The sequence below is a fragment of the Parathielavia appendiculata genome (genome assembly GCF_033297405.1).
Source record: "Parathielavia appendiculata strain CBS 731.68 unplaced genomic scaffold N657scaffold_7, whole genome shotgun sequence".
NCBI lineage: Eukaryota > Fungi > Ascomycota > Sordariomycetes > Sordariales > Chaetomiaceae > Parathielavia > Parathielavia appendiculata.
The window spans coordinates 231,442-250,944 of record NW_026944226.1 but is presented as its reverse complement, the minus strand read 5'-3'; the positions used below and the strand labels follow the sequence as shown (position 1 = coordinate 250,944).

The 19,503-nt window shown below is 57.0% G+C and overlaps 7 protein-coding genes across 7 annotated transcripts; 2 read left to right on the top strand and 5 right to left on the bottom strand.

Moving 5' to 3' along the window:
* Positions 1 to 188: 188 nt before the first annotated feature.
* N657DRAFT_574109 (uncharacterized protein) lies at positions 189 to 2,007 on the top strand (the record flags this gene model as incomplete). The annotated part of the gene is made up of 3 exons (XM_062789012.1): positions 189 to 262; positions 348 to 392; positions 471 to 2,007. The coding sequence occupies 3 exons, from the start codon at positions 189 to 191 to the stop codon at positions 2,005 to 2,007; spliced, it is 1,656 nt and encodes a 551-aa protein (XP_062646831.1).
* A 463-nt stretch (positions 2,008 to 2,470) lies between these two features.
* Positions 2,471 to 3,813, top strand: N657DRAFT_574192 (uncharacterized protein; the record flags this gene model as incomplete). The annotated part of the gene is made up of 2 exons (XM_062789016.1): positions 2,471 to 3,017; positions 3,116 to 3,813. 2 exons carry the CDS (start codon positions 2,471 to 2,473, stop codon positions 3,811 to 3,813), a joined length of 1,245 nt encoding a protein of 414 aa, XP_062646830.1.
* A 1,117-nt stretch (positions 3,814 to 4,930) lies between these two features.
* On the bottom strand, positions 4,931 to 5,904 carry N657DRAFT_645781 (ribosomal protein L1). The gene is made up of 4 exons (XM_062793010.1): positions 5,840 to 5,904; positions 5,658 to 5,780; positions 5,351 to 5,599; positions 4,931 to 5,283 (listed from the first exon to the last, which is right to left on the bottom strand). The coding sequence occupies exons 1-4, from the start codon at positions 5,856 to 5,858 to the stop codon at positions 5,021 to 5,023; spliced, it is 654 nt and encodes a 217-aa protein (XP_062646829.1). The 5' UTR covers positions 5,859 to 5,904; the 3' UTR covers positions 4,931 to 5,020.
* Positions 5,905 to 6,616: 712 nt separating this feature from the next.
* N657DRAFT_718176 (uncharacterized protein) lies at positions 6,617 to 7,630 on the bottom strand. The gene is made up of 2 exons (XM_062797498.1): positions 7,466 to 7,630; positions 6,617 to 7,360 (listed from the first exon to the last, which is right to left on the bottom strand). Exons 1-2 carry the CDS (start codon positions 7,466 to 7,468, stop codon positions 6,938 to 6,940), a joined length of 426 nt encoding a protein of 141 aa, XP_062646828.1. The 5' UTR covers positions 7,469 to 7,630; the 3' UTR covers positions 6,617 to 6,937.
* A 2,887-nt stretch (positions 7,631 to 10,517) lies between these two features.
* Positions 10,518 to 13,942, bottom strand: N657DRAFT_645778 (uncharacterized protein). Its single transcript, XM_062793009.1, has 3 exons — positions 13,083 to 13,942; positions 11,091 to 13,028; positions 10,518 to 11,038 (listed from the first exon to the last, which is right to left on the bottom strand). The coding sequence occupies exons 1-3, from the start codon at positions 13,519 to 13,521 to the stop codon at positions 10,881 to 10,883; spliced, it is 2,535 nt and encodes an 844-aa protein (XP_062646827.1). The 5' UTR covers positions 13,522 to 13,942; the 3' UTR covers positions 10,518 to 10,880.
* Positions 13,943 to 15,227: 1,285 nt separating this feature from the next.
* Positions 15,228 to 16,679, bottom strand: N657DRAFT_656384 (uncharacterized protein; the record flags this gene model as incomplete). Its single annotated transcript, XM_062794695.1, has 4 exons — positions 15,228 to 15,323; positions 15,501 to 16,419; positions 16,480 to 16,548; positions 16,615 to 16,679. 4 exons carry the CDS (start codon positions 16,677 to 16,679, stop codon positions 15,228 to 15,230), a joined length of 1,149 nt encoding a protein of 382 aa, XP_062646826.1.
* A 213-nt stretch (positions 16,680 to 16,892) lies between these two features.
* N657DRAFT_446020 (uncharacterized protein) lies at positions 16,893 to 18,286 on the bottom strand. Its single transcript, XM_062787412.1, has 2 exons — positions 17,936 to 18,286; positions 16,893 to 17,820 (listed from the first exon to the last, which is right to left on the bottom strand). The coding sequence occupies exon 2, from the start codon at positions 17,812 to 17,814 to the stop codon at positions 17,107 to 17,109; it is 708 nt and encodes a 235-aa protein (XP_062646825.1). The 5' UTR covers positions 17,815 to 17,820; positions 17,936 to 18,286; the 3' UTR covers positions 16,893 to 17,106.
* Positions 18,287 to 19,503: the final 1,217 nt, after the last annotated feature.

Here is a 19,503-nt window from a genome sequence, read left to right as displayed (position 1 = left end):
TCACGTTCCTGTGACTACTGTGTATCAAGTATTTACCGGGCTCCGATTGGCCTATTCGTAGTCGTAAAGCTCCACTTTCAGGGCTGACTTGCCAGACGAACCAAGACCAGCAACGGGAGAAGCCGGGGTTCACCTCAACTGGTAACCTTCAGGTCATCTCCAACCGTAGCACCATCACTGGATTCGGCATGGAAATACCAGGCGCCACCAAGCGAACCCGGGCAAGTAAGCCGAAAGTGAGGACCGGTTGCATTACATGCAAGTATGTCGATTCACGTCCCGAGGATGGTATCCGGTGACAACTTGTTTTCACCCATGCATCATATTCTGACCATGCAATGGCCCAGGATCCGACGAGTGAAATGCGATGAAGCCAAGCCGCGGTGTCATCGGTACGCTCTTGCTGTTTGAGGCTTAGGGTAACCCTAAGCAACAGTAGTCCCCCAACTTGCTCACAACCCACGTTTCAGCTGTACCAGCACGGGGAGGCAGTGCGACGGCTACCTCGCCGCCGTGTCGTCGGTGCCGCCGTCCGTCCGAGCCATTGGCGGGCAGCGGCAAGGCCATGAGCCCTCCCAGCAGGAAAACAGGGCCCTGGGCTTCTTCTTTCGCCAGACCGCTCCCGGGCTCTCGGGCTTCTTTGGCCAGGCTTTCTGGAGAGGGTGCGTCCTGCACCTCAGCATCAGCGAGCCTGCCGTCCGGTACGCATTGACATCGTTGGGGACCATGCACGAAGCCTTGTGTCGTGATGGGGTTTGTGACCCGACGACGTTCGCGCTGCATTCGTACAACAAGTCCATCCGCTCACTGGCACACAAGGGCGCCGCCGGCCCGGAAACGGCCATCACGTACCTCATTTGCAGCATCATCTTCACCTGTTTTGAGTTTCTGCGTGGCAACGTCGAGGCGGCGGTTACCCACGTGAACAGTGGGATCAACATACTGGGCATGGTGCGGCGTCAGGCAGAGGTTTCATGTTCCAACGGTTCCCCTGGAGGAGAACAGATTTACCCTTCGTTTGAGTCCAATTTCGTCGAGACTGAGCTAGCGCCGATACTGAGCACACTGAGCATTGCCACTTCCGAGTTCGGCTCGCCCGACCACGGCTTCTTCCTGAATCCGGTCGACGCAAATGGATTGTTTGTTTTCTCGGACACCTTTGACTCTGTCGCCGAGGCGAGATGCGGGCTGATTGACCTGACGACGGCCTTGATCAAGGCTAGACATGACTATATCGGGGCTTCGACCCGTGCTGGCTCGAGTACGAAGTTGTTGGAACGCCTCCGGCAAGATCTCGAGCGGTGGAGGGTGAAGTTCGACGACGTCGTTCGACGGCAGCAGGACGCCTGGGGCCGCAGGGACAGAGATGCTGCTGACGTGGTCCGCATCATGTTCCTCACCACACGCATCGGAACTTCGCTTTGCTTCTCTGATGGCGAGAGCGCGTGGGATTCGCACAGGGCAGGTTTTGAAGACATCGTCGCCCGGGCCGAGGCCTTGCTCTCAGACCGCAACTCCAGCAGAGAGGCTGCCCAAGGCTTCTCTGTCGAGCTGGGCCTTACTTGCCCCCTGCACATGGTCGCATGGAAATGCCGCTGGCCGCACATCCGCCGCAGGGGGCTCGCGCTGGTGCGGCGGCTACCCAAGAGAGACTTTATCTTCGATTCCGAGCACTACCACGCAGTGTTTTCGCGCATCATGGCCATCGAGGAAGCCCACCTCGACCTTCCCCCCGGCACCTCGCCGGAGGAGGACACACTGCCTCCTGAACATGTGCGCGTGCATCATTTTTATAGCGTACCCAGGTTCGAACTCGGCCGAAACATCTACGCCGTTACTTTTTTGACGAAGCCAAACGGTCTGGACCGAGAATGGCAATACCGAACCGAGTATCTGAACCTCGATACGCTACAAAGTCTGGAGGCAGGAACAACGGGCCATATGGCACCGGTCTCGAATCCGCTCCCGGACCTGGTCAGGGCCATCATGGTCCAGGGAGCGGGTTAGAATCGCGGCGTTGGCGTGTTTAGTAGGGATTGGCGTATTCGGGTGATTGATGGGATAGGTTACTTGTTTGAAATCGGTGGGGCTAGTTCTGAAGGCGTCCCTCTTTGGACATGAAACAACCATAGAGGAGGTGTGGTTGACCATACGATCTGAGTGTTGAATGTCGGCATTTGGAGGAGGTTCTTATTGCCGCTGCGAGCTGCTGAATAATCTTGGTGGGTACGTCGCGCGGGGCAAAATGGGGGAACGGGGAGCGACACAGAAGGCACACATTACAGATACTTATCAATCTCTTGGATTCACAGATCATGAACTGACTGAGAGTAGAGTCGACTACACATCGCAATTTCGTGTGCAAGGCATCTCGCTCATAAGACATTTCCCAATCTTGACCGGCTGGTTCACCCGACACCCAATCTACTCACCCACGCCTCTCAGCATCACCAACTCCCCTCGGCTCACCATGCCGGTCCCCGATCTCCCCGTCCTTCCCACCGAGGACTCTCTCCTCACCCAGAAATTCGGCCGCGAGATAGCAAACTACTTCTCCGGCAGCCCGCTCAACCGCCTCTCCTTCCTGCGGTCCGACCCCGTCTTCCTGCGCTCTGCCTTCTCCCACCGCCACGCCCGCTTCCTGCTGCTCAACAACCTCCGCCCGCTGGTCCGGTCCGACGACCCGGCCTGTCTCGCCTTCGCCACGTACGCTGACGTGGCGCCGCTGACGGGGCTAGACCCCTTCGCCAAGAGTGAGGAGGAGCAGATTGCCGAGTACGACTCGAGCCAGGAGCAGGTGGTGATTGTGTTTCTGGGGATTGAGGAGGTAGTACTAGGGGAGGAGGAGGAGGTGTTTAAGTATAGGGACTTTAGCGGGACGCCGTACTTTGCCGTCGACGTCACGCCGCGGGGAAGGGTGGTTGGCGTGGCCGAGGAGTTATGCCGCGCTATGGAGGGTAAGGGGTATGCGTTCCACGACGAGTCGCCGCGGCATATGGGGCTGCACGCTGGGCAGGGTAAGTGTTTTACCTTCTTCCCACTACACAACTTAACACCACCTACCCAATCAAAGAGAGCACCTTGTGGCTGATGCAGGACTCCATGTATTGTACAGCCGCCATGTACGGCCAGGCGCGCGCGCTCATCGACTGGAACACGCGCACGCCCTTTTGCGCGCAGTGCGGACAGCCCACGCTCTCGGTACACGCGGGCACGAAGCGGGTATGCCCGCCCGCGGACCGCGCCGGCGTTGGCGCCGGGCAGGTGCCGCGCGAGCGCAAGCCGTGCGCGACGCGCGGGACCGTGTCCAACCACAGCTTCCCGCGCACCGACCCGACCGTCATCATGGCGGTCATCAGCGCCGACGGGACCAAGATCTTGCTCGGGCGGCAGCGGCGCTGGCCCAAGTACTGGTTCAGCACCCTGGCCGGGTTCCAGGAGCCCGGCGAGTCCATCGAGGAGGCGGTGCGCCGCGAGGTCTGGGAGGAGAGCGGCGTCCGGGTCGGGCGCGTGATCCTGCACAGCTCACAGCCGTGGCCGTTCCCCGCGAGCTTGATGATCGGGGCGATCGGCCAGGCGCTACCGGGGGATGGGGAGAAGATCTACCTGGGCCATGATGCGGAGCTCGAGAGCGCAAAGTGGTTCCCCCTGGACGAGGTTAAGGAGGCCTTGCTTACGGGGACCAGCGGGCTGGGTGAGGCGGCGCCGGCGGGGTACATGGAAGGCGCGCTGAGACTGCCGCCGCAGACGGCGATTTCAAACCGTTTGATAACCGCCGTGGTGGAGGGGTGGTTCATCCCGTCGAGGATGTAGAAATGTATGGTGGACGGCACTGTCATAGACACGATAGAATAGCACTTGTATTTGAAGAGCCCCTACTACGTGGTTACGGTGGACTAGTAGTGACGAGGACGCAGACCCAACCCTCGACTCCACAAGCCGTTTCATTTTGCTAAGATGGATCAGATCCAAGCAGTTCGCCTGGCATCAAGCCCAGGCATCTCTAGCACGCAAGTTGATTGGACGTAACTGCTGGCGATCGTAAGCTGACGCTGTTGGCATCACTTTCGCCGCGTTTGTGAAGTCACCTCGCTGCAGACACAAAGACCTTCACGATGGGGTATTTTTTGCGACGCCCAGGTCGATTGCCGGCTGCACCCGATTAGAAACGTCGTCAGCCGACCAAGAGCGACTGCCACCCAAACGAATAAACGTTCACATGGAGGCCACTTCAGCCCAAACTCAAAAGAAGCAAGGAAGCAAGAGGCTCAAAAATAGAGGAACATATCGAAACCACCCCACCGCCCCAAACGTGGAACACAGCCTGCGGCGATAAAAGCTAGGGAATAGGTGGTCAAAAGCATTGCTGTTGGAGGCCGGGAACGGAGGAAGACCCATGGGAGAGATCGAATAACCCTCAGCAAGCCACGATGTGGAGCCGCCAGACCAGCAACAGCAACAAGACAACTATCTCAAAAGCTCTTCACGTGGCGGTGTAGAGCGTGCGAGACGTTTTCCTTGCGATGTTGCTGGTGAGGAAGGAAAGGAAAGGAAAGGGCAAGAGAATCGCTGCGCGGCATGAAGTTTTTTTAAAGGGTGCTGCGGTGGGGCCCAAGTGTGGGGCAGATCATGGAGCGATGTGCTGATTAGGGTTAGCGCAGGGCCACAATCGGTCCAAGACTCCAAGATGATTTCAATGGGAATTTCGAGGACCGGAGATTAATTCGAAGGGTTGCTACGTGAGCAGATGCAGCAGCTGGACCAACACTACTTGAGCGGTGCCTATCAGCATTGAATGGAAACATCATGGGCGGCAGACAAGCTAGACAAGCGGTGCGCGTTATGTTAGAAACGGCCATATAAACACCAAAATCAGTCCCAGACAGATCACTGGGCAATATTTCCATTAATCATGCTGTCGGGCGGTCGCCCGCGAGGTCTGACTAACGTATGCTACCGAACCAAAATAGTGCCCTGTGCGGCCCAAGACCCCAGCCCCTTTCTCACCCCCTTAATCCGCTTAGTAGATGCGCTTAGGAGGCGACATGGTAGCCTTGATTGTCAGGCTACCAACGTTCTGCCAGCCCTTCTTGAGCAGCGACACCAGGTAGTTGATGGCCAACATGATGTTGGCAATCAGCTGCTCCTGGGTCATGCCGACGTTGCCAACAGCAACACCCATGCACAGAACCTTCTTGAGCTGGAACTTGACGGTCGACTTGACCTCGTTGATCTTGGCGCTCAGGTCGTCCGAGTGCGAGACCGGGGTGGGGAACTTGCCGGCTACAGAAGGAATTCAGTGTTTGCCACGGCAAGCAAACAGAGTCGGGGGAACAACGACGTAACGTACCCTTGGACAGACCAGGACCAAGAAGACGAGGGATCTGCTTGATCAGGGTATCGGAGGCGACGAAGGCGTCGTACTTGCGAGCCAACTTCTTGATAAGCTTTTTGTTCTTGTTGAGCTTCTTGAGGTCGTCGGCGCTCATGGCATCGACACCGCCGTGCTTGGCACGGTCGATATCATGCTGGTCACCCAGGATGCAGATGCTCATGTTCGGGCGGGGGACGGTGGGCAGCTTGACAGTGCCAGAGAAACCTGGTGTTCCGAGTCAGTTGCTGTCGGCAATTATCCTTTTTGGCTCGGCTCGACGTACGCTTGTCACGCTGGGGGTCATAGTTCTTCAGGCCGATCTGGAGCTCGACGGTCTCCAGGAAGTTGCGCTTCTTCGTGTTGTTGCTGTAGTCGAGAAGCTCAGCAACGTTCTGACGCACACCGGCTGCAAATCCGTCAGTTTGGTGATCGCAAGGAGAAGTATCGATGGCGGTAAGAACATACCGACGGTAATCTTGGACATTTTGACCGTCTTCCTGTTGAATCTCTTTCAATAGGTGAGGTTTTTTGCGTCGTTGACGAGAAGGCTGCGGAGTTGGAGATTCGAGGAATGAATTTGCGGGTTCCTCGGGGCAATTTTGTGTGTGCCAGAAGGCGGGCGACGCTAGTCCGCAAACGGTTGGCCGTGGTGGGGGTCCCGCAAGTGCAATGGTGTTACATCATGGTGTTGACAGTCGACGTCCCTCGAACGACTTCCCTCAACTCTCGGACACTTTTCTGCGGCTCTCGGATCTCTAGGTTTATTCCAGCAGTTGAGTTACCGGCTGCGTGCGTCATCTGAATGGAAATGGAGCCCATTCCGAAGCCAATGTTCCTCCGCAATGGCATGCGCACAAGGCGCCGTCATCACAATGATGCAGCAATCGAGCGCCTGTCTGAGCATTCTCGAGATCTGCTCCAGCTTCTTGCCCAAAATAATCGCCATGCAAGCCAACCCCGAGGGCAACCTCTCCCCTCACACCCTCACAGGTCGTGGTGCTGTTATCCCCTTGCCTCATTCCATCCGAATTCTGTTTTTGTGGGGGATCTGCAACAACGCGGCTCGCTCTTGCTCTAGGTATCGCGGCAGCAGCCTCGGCGAGATATAGCAGCTGCCCTGCGGTTAGCACCTCTCGCCTCAATCCCATCTCCACGGCGCAGACCGTTGCGTCAGCAGTTGAGCTCCGACGTGTTGGATGATTGTGTGTCTGCCCTCTCCCTTGGCCGCCGGGTTATCTACCGTTCGCCTTCCTCGGTGTCAGAGGAGGAGAAAGAGGGCGACGAGGCGCACGGGGATGGAGAGGCGGACGATGGGGTGTCAGAATCACTCTGTGACTATGCGGCGGCGGCGGTGGCGGACCTAAGAACCCCCGACTGGCACAACCCTGTGGTAACCATTATTGTGCCAGAAGAATCCAATGGCAGAGATGATATTGGAATAATCCACAAGGATTCCACTTTTCCAGTTCTCCTTCCGAAGCGACTGGGTAATTCGAACCCAGCTCGCCAGAAAAATTTCAGCACCAGTTGCATCTGGCCTGGATCGCTGTCGCCTTCGGGAATTTACTCATATACGGTTGCGAAGTACTGAGAATGCGGAAGTATCTCTCGGTCGCCGCACGTGCGCAGCCTCACGGGTACGGGACGTACTGCTCCAGGCAGGCTGCTGCAAAGATATCCGCCGTCGATCTTCAACCAGCCGAAGCGCTTCTTCATGCGCGGAATCGATGAGACCGTTTCAGCGTCGGAATCCTTCACCTGCTGCCGCTGGCGGCCCTCGTCGGAGAACGCAAGTAGGTTGTCCATGGCGTCCTCGTAGGTGGACGGCTGCGCGTGGACTCGAATGGGCAGCTTCGTGTCGTGACTAACAGCAGCCGCGATTTTCTGGAGGAGTGCAGCATTCAAGCCCGCCCGCCTTCCCCCCACCCCCAGCTGGGCGGCATAGTACATGAACCAGCTCTGCGGAGGTGGCTTGGTGTCCCAGAACTTGCTGGTATACCAGTGTCAAGCGGCGGCACCGTGGCCATGCCACAATATGATTGACGCACTACTACGCACTACTTTGATGACAAAGGGTCCACGGTCGCCCACCATGGCCTTCAAAGCGAGCCCGTCCAGTCCCCCGTCCAGCCGGGCAATCCATGAGATGGAGCTCAAATCAAGAGGGCACTACCGGAGCAGCGGTTGTTTGAACGCTACTTCCGAGCAATCGGGGTGGCCAACCATCAGCTCTTCAGCGTAAAACCGCTGCTGGGCTGCGATCGCCCGACGCCGTCTATTAAGATTTTTCCGACGCTCAAAGTCATTCATTGCTTTGAGGTCGGACGCATCGCTTGGGATGGCGGCATGGCCGAGCTGAATTGACGGTGAATTTGATGGTTTGCAAAAGGGGGACTCGGAGTCGCAGACCATGCATCGCATCGACCCAATGCAGCCCCATGAGCGTACGGCATCTGGAGCGTTGGGCGCTGCCACTGCATAAGATAGTGATGAAATCACCCTTACCCTCGAGACGAGAGACGGAGAGCAAAGCAAAGTCGGGGTGAAATGAATGAATGCTAGGAATAATACCGCTTATAAGTTATGCACAGGACCAAACTTGAGGGTCTCGGTTCCACTCCTATGAACTCGTTTCCTTACTCGAGAAATATGCATTGCCCGCATATAGAAGTGCAGAAGTTGTTCAACTGACAGCACCTGCTGCTAGTATGAAGCTGAACGGGCGTAAATGGGTTGTTGTGGAAATATAAAATGCCTGGTAAGTCGCTGGCGAGTACCTATGCTAATCAGATATGAACTGTAGAACCATATCGGCATGGTATTACACATTAGTGACGTTTAGAAGTTCCCACTTCCGTCCATTCAGTCTCCTATTCGCTTCCAGCCACACCTTGAGTGCTCCTGGTACTGCTCCTTATGTCAAGAAAGTCCTAACAGCCATGTGCCAACTGCAACCCTTCCCGTTGCTCGCATCCGGTAATATTTAAGTGGTCTTGGCGATGTGGCGAGTGTAGTAGTTGCTGATAGTGCTCGAAGAAACTAAACGAGGTAGAAAGCCGTTGATTGAGCGTGTGCAGGAACTCAGGCATCGACCCTAGGTAAGACGCTCCCTCCTTCCAATCCTCTGCCCTGCCGCGGTGGGTGGTGTTTGACTCGAGCCTGGTAGTAGCCGTAGCCTTTGAGGGGCCGGAAGAAGTGGATGTTAGTCAAGGAAAGATGAGTGTCGATTGCAATATCAGAGCATATGCTCAGCTCTGAGATTCAAGAAACTGTCATGCACTTAAGGGTGCCTTTCACCTACCAGGGTCGAACGGAGCACCTTCGGGTTCACTGGGGTCGCCGCTATTGGGCCTCGCTGGAATCGGATCATGGCGGGGAGTTGGGTCGATGCTGAGCACAGCCGAACTCATGACAGGTGACTTCGCGGGGGGTCTCAATTTGGCTACTCCTGAGCTTGATAAGTGGTCAAAGAGCCGGATACTTATGTGAGCTCCTGCGAAGGTCTTGCCCTGTTCTTCTAGCCCTCGAGATTGCTTGCTGCTCTTATACCACCGTGGTCCATTGCGTCGACCAGGACAGTTGGCTGGGAGATGACTCGTCGGATTCGCAATCGGGGTTTCCGGATCGTGGAGGTTCGACGAACCGAAGTGACAGCCATCGCACAAGCCGCCGCCGTCCAACCCCCAGTGAGCGCACAAGATCACCCTTGTCGGCGGCAGCAGAGCGCAGCCTCCTCTGTACAAAGGCTTGTCCTGCAAAGGATAGGCTAGCAACTCGTGTTCCTTCTAGAGACGAGCCCACTGGGCTTGAATGACGACTAAACAGTGCTTCCCTCTTACAATCCAAAGTCTCTGGGCACCAAGTAGCAGTCGCTACGCCGACGGCGCGAATCAACGGCCATGGTCGACTGCGCACTACACAGAGAAAGGCGGCTGGAATGATGAGACCGTACACAGGTTGTTCAGGCAGGATCGGTCGCAGGGTGGTGATCGACGGTCTTAAACCTGGGGCGGGCGACCAGAGACTGCAAGCTCAGCCAGAAACAGGAACGAAACTCGCCGAGAAGGTGTTGGTGGAACTAGAGTCTTCCTAATGCGGAACAATGCCGCCGGGTGCCGGAGGCTGTGTGTGGGTGTGATATGGAGCGCCTTTTCTCGTGGTGGCCAGAAAGGGCTCGTCCTTGCCACACTAGGGCTCCTTCAGCACCGGCCGGGCCCATTGTGCACAGCGTTAGCCATCCATCCTCATGCGAGCTGCCGTCCTCGTGGATTCGGGAGCAGTCTATGGGGTGACAACTGGGCCGTGGTGGATGGGCATAGCCTTCCAAGACAGATGGGTCAACCTGCCTACAGGTGAGATGCAACCCCATCGCGAGATTCTGTCAAGTCCTGACAGTGTAACCCGTCACCAGGGTGGACCACCTTGCTTAGTTCACGGGTACAGTCTGTGGACAGCCGCAAGTTATTCCGTCATGACGGCCCAGGGGGCCAGGAACGTGTTGCATCAGCTTTCCAACACGGAGGCGGATTCAAAGGTGGAAGCATGTCGGAAAGTCGCATTTCCAAAATCTGCGCCATCGACGCTGCGGATTTTGGTCCTAAAAGAAGTTTAACGAGACATCCCGTATTCTCTGGCACGCAATATGACCGATCGTGAGTTGGCATTGTCAGAACCGGTTGATTTATGGTGCGGAAAGTCTTAAGGGAAAAGGAAAGAGGTTTCTCGGAAGGTGTCGGAGTTTTCAGTGTATTGGCGGCATGGGGCCAGGTGTAACCGGCGATTTTCGGGCCGGCAGCAAGAAATATGGGTCACGGCGCCACATAGAAGTTGGAGCAGGACCTGCCCCACTCTCTCCTCGCTTGATAAAATCACCGAACTCAAAGATTTTCCTTTCTCACCTGCAACAAAACTGGACTTGCAAGACCAAATTTTGTGCAACGCGCCACGCTCTCGCCTGAGCAACCGCGATTTAACGTCGCATTTTTCTCCGCCGCCTCAATCGGGGCACAATCAGTCGTACTGAGACTTCCTTGTCATGTCGCTCGCTGGCTCTGGAGGGAGTCCTCGGGGTCGGTTGTCTCTTCTGTTCTCGTTTGTAACCTCGAGTGCTGTTTCTTGCCTCCGCGAATTGCTTTGGAATTTGACTGCTCTGGTTTCTCCAGACAAACTTGAGCGAAACCACAATTTGCCTGCCTCTGTGCTCTTTCGATGCGCAATAGGTTAACTTATATTCATCGTTCGCAGTGGAAGAACAACCCAACGGCCTAGACAGCCAGTCCAATCCACCCTGCTGCCGGGCTCTTCACGTACGGCAGCGGGACTAATACGGACAGACAGCTCATATTTCCAATACGCCTTATCTTCTCGTATACATATCCTTCGTGACCCGGTGACCCCTCATCAGTCATATCGACATGCACCCAAAAAAGTCTGTTCTTGGTATCACATCCCGACAGTCACAGCCGGCAGAAATAAAAACGAGAAAAAAGTGTGTACAGCAAACGGTTCAGGTTTTCCCGTCAAAGATGTACTTCTCGTCGGTGAAGGAGAGCAGGAACTTGGCGACCAGACGGCCGGTGTAGTTGTAGGCCACATTTCGGGGATACGGGTGGTCCTCGATGTTGGGCAGGATCGGATCGGCTGTCAGGTAATCCAACTCGGACCCTATCTCTGATTAGGATTTTGCTTGTAAAAAGCCCGGAACAAGCACACTTACAGTCGTCGTCAATAAAGCGTCTCAGCTTTCGCACCATGTTGGCGGCATCGCGGTCAAGCTCGCCCAGTTCGAAGCAAGCATCGTCCACCAGCGGGTTGAAGCTGCGGGCGGCGGCGTCTCGCGAGTGCGTCTGGTAGATCTGGTGGAATTGGAAGGCGAACTGCTTAAAAGGCATGTTCTCGATCTGGCCGTTGACTTCGAGTACAAACGACCGCTTCCACGCCGGGGCATAGTGGTGCCGCAGCTTGATCTCATTGTCCGAGACGACAAACAGGTCGGCCGCCAACTCGACCGACTCCATAAACAGGCACAGGATCAGGAACGACGCCAGACACGGCGCCCACTCTCTGCGCAGCTTGGGCTTGAGCGACTTGCTGAAGTTCTCGAACAGCAGTTGCATCTCGCGGCACAGCATCTCGTCGATGATGGCCTTGAGCTGCCGGTTCAGCACCCGCGGCGTCACCCACGGAATCCCCTGCGGCACCAGCCCCGTCGACTGCAGGTCGGCGATGTTCTTCTGAGTCAGACACAGATGCCGCGTCATGACGAAGTGCATGGCGTAGATGGACAGCGCCCGCCTGACCATGGGCACGTCGGCCCGGCGCGCATAGTCATGCACGATCCTTAACACCCTCCGCGGCAGCTCGGTGTGCTGCGGCGGCGGCGTGACCAGCTCCGCAAACCTCGGCTCGTCCACCATGGCCTGGACATACTCCCTCACCCGTCTCTTCAGCTCCGCCTTCTGGCCGCCGTCCCCGCCCTCCTTCCCGTCGCCCTTGCCCATCTCCAACCCAATCGGCGCGGCGCCCCTCGAAACCAGATCCATCCCGTTCCGCCCCATCATGACATGCCAATGCTGCAGCACGTCCATCGTCCGCGCCGTAAAAAACTTGGCCTGCACCCGCAACACGGTGGCCTGTCCAAACCCCACGCCCGAAACCAACTCGACCGTGCAAGGCACCTCCACCCCGCCATTCACCGTAAAGCTCTCGACGTTCCCTTCCACAAACCTCACCACCTCCTCCTTCTTCAGATGGCTCCTGATGAACCCGGGAAACAGGATGCTCGTAAAGTCGCCAAACTGCCAGCACACGACCTGCGGCACGGACCCGGCCAGCCGCAGGCAGTTCCGGCAGGGCCGCTCCTTGTCGCAGCGCACCTTGCGCGCGTGGCAGCTGAAGCAGGCGCCCATGCGCCGGACCACGAGCGCCGACTGCTTAGTGTCGGTCGCGAGCGGGCCCTTGCGCCCGCGCTGCGTCGGGCCGCGGGTGAGCGCGTCGAGGCATTCGAAGGGGTTGATAGGGTGGTGTGTGTGCGCGCCGCCGGAGGAGCCTGAGGAGGAGGAGGAGGCGGAGGAGGAGTTGGAGAGGAGGTTGGCGGCTGCTGCGGCGGTTATGGAGGACGGGGTGACGATGAGGAATTTATTTGCTGCCGTGCTGCTGTTGTTGCTGCTGGAGGTTGAGCTGGTGGGGAAAGGGTATGGGGCAGCGGTGGTGGGGGATTTGCGCTTTTGGACGCGGTTGGTGGCGTTGAGTTTGCGGGAGGGAATCGCTTTCGGAGCGGTGGTCGTCGTCGGCGCCGTGGGTGACCTACGGTGGTCGGGGAGGCCGGCTTCGGTTTTAATGTGGACTGGTGAGCGTGGGCTGGTCGTGGCGGGCGGGCTGACGGAGGATTGGAGGGAGGGCGAGTAGTACTCGTGCGATGGGCTGGGCGATTTATTGAAACTCGGGTCTTCGATGATGAAGATGGGAGAATTTTCGCTGACGGGTCGGTGGTCGTGGTTGGTGTTGGCGTCGTTGGCTGGGAGGTTGACATGCTGCCATGGCGGCATCTCGACGCCCGCCGGTAGCAGCGGTGAGTTCTCGACGTTGACGCTCTCGACGGGTTGCTGTTCCTCCAGGATGCTGGCAGACGAAAAGTGGTTGAAGACGGGATCATCTGGAGAGATCGTCAGCACAATCTGAACTCCATCTTGGCCAGGAGCTCGCATACTCTCACCGCTACTGAACTGGTCATCGAAGACGAGCTCGGTTTGCGGCAGGAAATCCAGCCCATTGTGGGCCAGATCGTGATTGAGGAAGGCCAGATCCACCAGCCCGGTGCCATCGCCAAATGTTCCACTGATGCTCTGCTCGACGGTCCCCGAGTAAGGGCTCAGCTGGTCAAGGTTCCCGCTCATCATGGGGGACGGCAGGGCAGCTGGCGACGGCTCCAGCTCAACGATCTGTCCATTGCCCAACACAGCCCACGAACTCCCCAAGCTGTGCGCGGCCGGGCTCGAGAGGAAGCTGCCCAGCGAACCTGAGCTGGGATGGCTGATTGCCGTCCAGAATTCATCCTGATCGTTGCCGTTCGGGTCTTGGTTCTGTGGATAGTCGAACTCGAATCCTGATAGCGGCGATGTTCCCGACGAGACGGATGCGGACGCCATGGCAGTGGTCACGATGCCCGTTGCACCAGGCCACTCTTCGTAGCACTGATTCTGCTGTCCTTCGAGCGTCCTGTTTTGAGTTTTGCGTTGTCGTCCACCACTGTCTGCCGCCAACCGCGGCCAGAGCGCGCCGGACGGTGCCGTTGTCCTCGGTCAGGGGCCGCGGAACGTAGCGCGGGGGCGAGTGTGTCTCCGATCTGGCGGGCCTAAGCGGGCCTGTGAAAGGGAGATCGAAACACAAGTGTGTCCTGGATCCCAGAACTGCGGTGCTCAGAAGCCACAGAACGGACTCGACGAGAAATATCCTTTCACAGCGCATCAAGTTTCCAGATGAACCCTTGCCGGCACCCTACGGGGCGAGGTTTGGTCTTAAGGCAGGCGATCGCATGGCAATTCCCATGCTCAGCCTCGAAGGGGCTAAACTCGAACGAGCGACCGAATGGGAGGGCAGTCGGGCGGAACGTGGCCAAGCCGGGAGACAAGGGTTTCTGGATCGCCCTCTTGGCATAAGCTAACCCCTTCTGATGACCGAGGCCACCGGGCTGGGCCGCCGTGCTTCTGCCGTGCACACCGAGGATCCGGGAGAGGAGGAGCACTGGGCTCTATGTAGATGAATAGGGGCCCGCCCCCGGTCCGCCTGCCGGCGAGGCATGGGCGACCCGAGTGCCTTTCCAATCGGGGTTTTTTTGGCTTATTATTGTGGGTGAGACACACTTCACGTTGTACACATTTTTCTCCAAGATTCTCTAAGGCCATTATTTCGGTCGTGTAAGTGATGGAAACAAGCTTGTTGACCTCGGAACTTGGATTGCCGTGCTGGCATCTATCGTTAGGGCCGACAAGTCGGAGTACCACAGCATATAGCAAAGACGACAAACAGAATATCAACCAGACCGAAACCGGTCGAATGACGCGAAATGGAACTCCAGCGAGAGAACCCAACGGAACAACCTCCGAGTGCAGTAATCACCAGATTGCCTCAGCCCCATTCGTGTATAAGAGGTCATCAGAAACCTAAGTTCAGCAGGAAAGTGATAGCCAAAACAAAAACCAGAGACCAAGCAGAAATTAAGGCAAACCGATGTACCGCCGCCCAGCATAAAAAACAGACATGACAGAGATCAGCTGCAGCCAAAACATAGCAACCGGGCGTCTTGGATCGAGCACCCATCCACCCAAATCAAATCCTCCCTGGAATGCACTCTTAACCAGAGAGAGCAGTAGCTCACCACCCACTACCGCTTCTCAGAAACGCTCCTCGAGTGTCCCAGCCAGGCTCGAGAAATCCAAGGAAAGAGGATATACCAAACCACCCAGAGTACAATCGTTACGCGGCGCCCAGTTTATCCGACAAAGAAAGAACATGCAGCGCTAGCGTGGTCGTGTAAATCGGGCTCCTCAGAGCCCGGAAGTATAAACGTAAAGCAGTGGCATCGTTCAGGTACCTCCATTCCCGCCCAGCAGCCACGCAAAGAACGTAGCACAAAACATGATCATGTGTATCCGTATCAGTCTTGCAGATCTAGTCCGGCCAAAGGGACAGGTCTGAGGAGCAGAAGCATCCGACGAGAATGGGGTGTGTTTGCGTTTGTAGGTAGGAAAAACGTTGTGCGGTTGGGTCGTCCAACCAAGCCGTGGTTAACACGGCCATTAAATCGTAGGGGAGAGAAAGAAGAGCTCATGAGGGGACCCCTTGCCTCCCGATTTTAACGGAACCTCATGCCAGCAGAAGCCGCCGCAGCTGCCGCAACGCGCTCCTGGATTCGCTGCTCCGTTGAAACGTATAGTCTGTCGAGATAGTCCTGAAGGAGTTAAAGTCAGCTTTGTAAGGTCTTCTTCGCAGTGTTGCAAGGGAACAACAACAACAGAGCGAAAAGCAATGGCCTCCATCCTTATGTTTACCCCTGAACCAAGGTAGAAAGAAAACAAAAGCATGAAAGCGACAAGAGCAAAGAAAGAAAATGTCGGGGAAAACCCACCATAGCCTGCGCATCCATCAAGATCTTAGCCACCTGTATCCCCGCCGAGATGAGCTGCAGAATATTCCTATCATCCTTGAGCGGGCGGGACTGGTGCTTGGCGGCGTGGCGCATCTCGAGCGAGTTCTCGAGCACCGTGACAAACTGCTTGATCTGGCCGTTGTACAGCACGCGCGCGGGAATCCGCCGCTTGGTCGCCAGCCGCTTGAGCAGGTACACCCACTCGGTCCACTCGCGGTCCTGCGGCCGCTCGACGGGCCGCATGTCGTGCGTCAGCGGGATCGGGAACTGGTACTTGGCGACAAAATCGTAGGCGCACTGCGACAGCCGGTCGTTGACGCTGTTTAGGACGCTGTCCTGCTCCTGCACGACGAGGTGCGTCGGCAGGCGTGGCAGCTCCCGCTCCTGCAGCGCAATGTACTCCGGCGGCGGCCGCTTGAGGAACTGGTGCGGGCCGTCGAACTCGTCTCGGTTCGACGGTCGTCTCGGTGCAGCAGCGCGCGGCTTGCCGCCTCCCCCGCCTCCTCCTCCATTCATCCTACTGCTGCCGCCGCCCCTGCTGCTCGGCGCCGCCGCGGATCCGGGCATGGAATTCTCAAGCGAGTAGTCCGAAAGACTCGCGGAACCAAAATCATCCATGGAATCCGATGGTGAATACCTCCCCTGGTAGGGCCCCTGGCTGGCATTTCCGGAATAGCTCGGCTGCTGGTCCCATCCCCATGACGGAGATGTGCTCTTGAAGGGTGCCTGGCTGGGTGTTGGGCTCGTGTACGGTCCTTGCCCTGGTCGAGGATTGCATGGTGCCGGGGGATAAGAAACGGAGGGTTCAACTGGCGCTCGAGCGAGCTGACTGACTCCTCCTGGTGGAAAGTTGCCCGGTATATCATGTGTGGAGGTAGCACTTTGGGCGTAGGCCACACTTGAACTGGCCAGTTATTCTCCGTGTCCTGAGGTAAGGGAGTCTCGGTGGTCATCTTACCTTTGGGGAAGAGACGGGGTGCTTCCCGTCTCGAATCTTGCACTATAAAACGGATTATTGTAGATGGGGCTTGGTCTGGCTGTTAGCTGCCATGTGCTCCTCTCTTGTCGTGATGGTTTCGAGATCTGTCCACACCTGCGTGAAGAGAGCCACCGCTCGTTAGCCATGGGAGCAGCTGAGCGGTAGGCGAAGTCTGCCATGATTCCTCGTTGTGTCACTTCACTCCCACGAATGTCTCCCTCCCCCGGCTGGGGATATTCCAGATACGGGCGTCTGGATGGCGCACCCGCGTCAACGGCAATGTCCTTTGGAAATAGTGCAAGCCAAAGAAAAAGGGTGAAACATAAAGAGAATGACCTCAGAAAGCAGGACTGCCAAGGTGCTCAGTTCTGGACCAAAAGGGGCAACCGAAGTAGGAAAAAAACCTGCAACCGGGATGTCCTGGGATAATGGCCGCCAACCTCAAGATTTTGGATCCACGGGACGGCGGGAACTTCACCGGGCTGCGCTCTTGGGCCGATAGAAACACCTGGATCCTGGGGAAAGGTCGGAGACCGTCGAGTCCACCGAATAAATTAGTAGTATAGTTACCTTCCGACGGGAAGAAAACGTGGCTCTGTTTTAACGTTATGATGGATGTGCGTACAGCGAGGTCAGCGAAGGGAAGCCTTGGGGTAGGTTCCACGATGGAGAACAATATATGCCCCCGCTGGGGCTGCGTGGCAAGGTTGATGTTGTCAGGGGCAGCAGGCGGGCAGGGCAGCAGACCGAGCAGACGACAAACAGGTGGACGGCAGCGACAGGTTTGTTGCTCCTCAAGGCTAACAGACAATGCACCTGTGGTCCGCCCCGAGCAAGCATCCGGGGAGCTGGGAGAAGGGTAAGATGGGCGGAGGGCGTCGTTGCGCGGTGAAGTCGCGCATGCAGTGGGAGCTCCGTGACCTCTCCTTGACGCCTGGGGGTGGAGAAACAGGGAATGAGTTGGGCGATGACGAGCGCGCGCGAGTGACGATCATCAGAGGAGAAAAGCGGCCCGAAGATTAATGCAAAAACGGCCATCCAATGGGTACTAGTAGCGAGTCTGGATCTGTCTCTGTCGCAAACCGTCCACCGCTGTTGTGTTGCCAGTGCCATGTTGGATGTTGTTGCGCCGCCGACATGGGAAATGGTAAGGTACCGTTGGGCGCCGATGAGATTTCGCGCTGGCTGGCGCTGTTGCCCAATGCCCAGACACCCCCAGATTTGCGATTGGTGCCAGGACACCGTTCCTCCCGGACAAATGGCAGTGACGGCACGATATGATTCGGAGCTGGTGAGAGGGTTGGGCAGGAACATGCTTTACTGGGTGAGCCCAACCATTCCGCAACCCTCCGCATCTGTCATGGGTGCCACGATGAGGTGCCCAATGCCCCTCTTCCCCAATTGCGATGAGGACGGGAGTTCACTAACCCGCCACTTGACATGCGTACCGTTTCCACGACCCTCGGCCGACGAACGACCTTAAAGAGGGGATTTGGCCTGCAAGTGTGGCCGAGTTCCTGTCTTCTGCTGGAGGGTTGATGCAGATTTGGGATGGCAGACTGCAATCGCCCAACATGTTGCGGTTTTGGCCGAGAATGGAACGACCGAAGACTCGCCAGCAGCGCCCGTGCTGCCCCTCACGTCAAGCGGTTCTGGGATTCGGTTGCCGAATTACTTCAGCAAATCCACGGTGCCCGAGCGCACTGGCTCTCAACAACACCCCTCAACGTCATCAACTTATTGGAAGCAAGACGAATCGCGTATTGCAATCCCTCGTTCTCTCATCATCGTCGTCCGTGAAAAAGTTGTGACACGCGGCGCTTCTTCGGTATAGAGAGGTGAACTGCTCAGGGCGCCACATCCCCTCGTTCTGTTCAATCATCGCCTGGCCAGTGTCCTCAAGTAGGATTGGTAAGATAGAGGCCGAGAATTGGGCAGTCCTTGGATCAGGGCTCTCACTGCGATCCAGGGTAAGCCCAGTGCATCAGGCCGGATAAAGCCAGGCGGGATACATTCAGCTGGGGGAATCCGGATCAGTCTCGATCAGTGCTGTGGTATCCTGTGCGGGTTTCCGCGCTTCGTCCAGGCATGTGAATTCGTTTATCGCATCGTCTCGGTGGGAGAACGAACGTGAAAGACCGACATCATCTGCTATGAATTTGTCGGTCATTGTCAACTCTCAATTGGCTCCCCATGCTGGACGGCGTCCGTTGGGATCCCGGCACCCATTCTGAGGCTCGTCTTTGGCACAATCTCAATGGCATAGACGTGGCTGCAGCTTCGAAGGTCCCTCGACAAGGACTCATAACGGGCTTTGCTTGGGCAACTGTGTCCTGGAAGCATCTGCGCTTTTGTACCAGGTGGAAGTCATGAAGACGGGGGGGATTCTGAACTTGTCTGTGAGTGCTCTTCACACAATGTCCAAAATGGTGTGCCAGCAGTTTCTGACTATAAGGACACAGACATTTGCACCGACCGACTACCTTACCATGTGTCGCCCCAGAAATGACAACCAATGCATGAGACAAAGGATGTTCTGCCTTGGGGTTTGATGGGGCGATGCCACAGATCCTCAACTGGCGGCCTTCGACACCCATTGTTCGATGGCTGGAGGATGTCTGATGCGCTTGATGCGCAAGCCATACACAACGCCTTTGTGAAGCTCGCTCGTCACCAGGATCGCAGAGAGCCCCTCATCCCTTGTCTCGAGACCTGGGGTGTGTTTCGATGGTCCCTCTCTTGCTCCGCAGTCCAGGCCTTGCACGCCCGAGACATCTCTTCTCTGAGAGGCCGAGGATGGGCACAGACTAGGTGGTGAGGCGGACCCCAGAGCTTTTGCTCGTTGGCTTGAGGTGAGCCCCTTCAATGTTCGCCTTATACAAGACGCCGTAACATTGTGCTCACCAGAGCCAGCAGCCACCACAGCCCCTATTCCCGGCGCTGGTCTTCGACAGGATCATGAGCGCATCGTACGGTCTCGTGACTGGGAGAGCGATGTCCACT

Bases quoted from the DNA above. Each gene is read 5' to 3' on its own strand.
- N657DRAFT_645781 (XM_062793010.1), bottom strand. The intron at 5,600-5,657 runs GTACGTCGAGCC...TCGGAACACCAG, and splicing joins TGACCCCCAGCGTGACAAGC to GTTTCTCTGGCACTGTCAAG. The intron at 5,284-5,350 runs GTACGTTACGTC...TTCCTTCTGTAG, and splicing joins TGGTCCTGGTCTGTCCAAGG to CCGGCAAGTTCCCCACCCCG.
- N657DRAFT_446020 (XM_062787412.1), bottom strand. From the start codon at position 17,814: ATGTTCCTGCCCAACCCTCTCACCAGCTCCGAATCATATCGTGCCGTC.
- N657DRAFT_645778 (XM_062793009.1), bottom strand. From the start codon at position 13,521: ATGGCGTCCGCATCCGTCTCGTCGGGAACATCGCCGCTATCAGGATTC. The intron at 13,029-13,082 runs GTATGCGAGCTC...CGATCTCTCCAG, and splicing joins CCAGTTCAGTAGCGGTGAGA to ATGATCCCGTCTTCAACCAC. The intron at 11,039-11,090 runs GTAAGTGTGCTT...AATCAGAGATAG, and splicing joins ACGCTTTATTGACGACGACT to GGTCCGAGTTGGATTACCTG.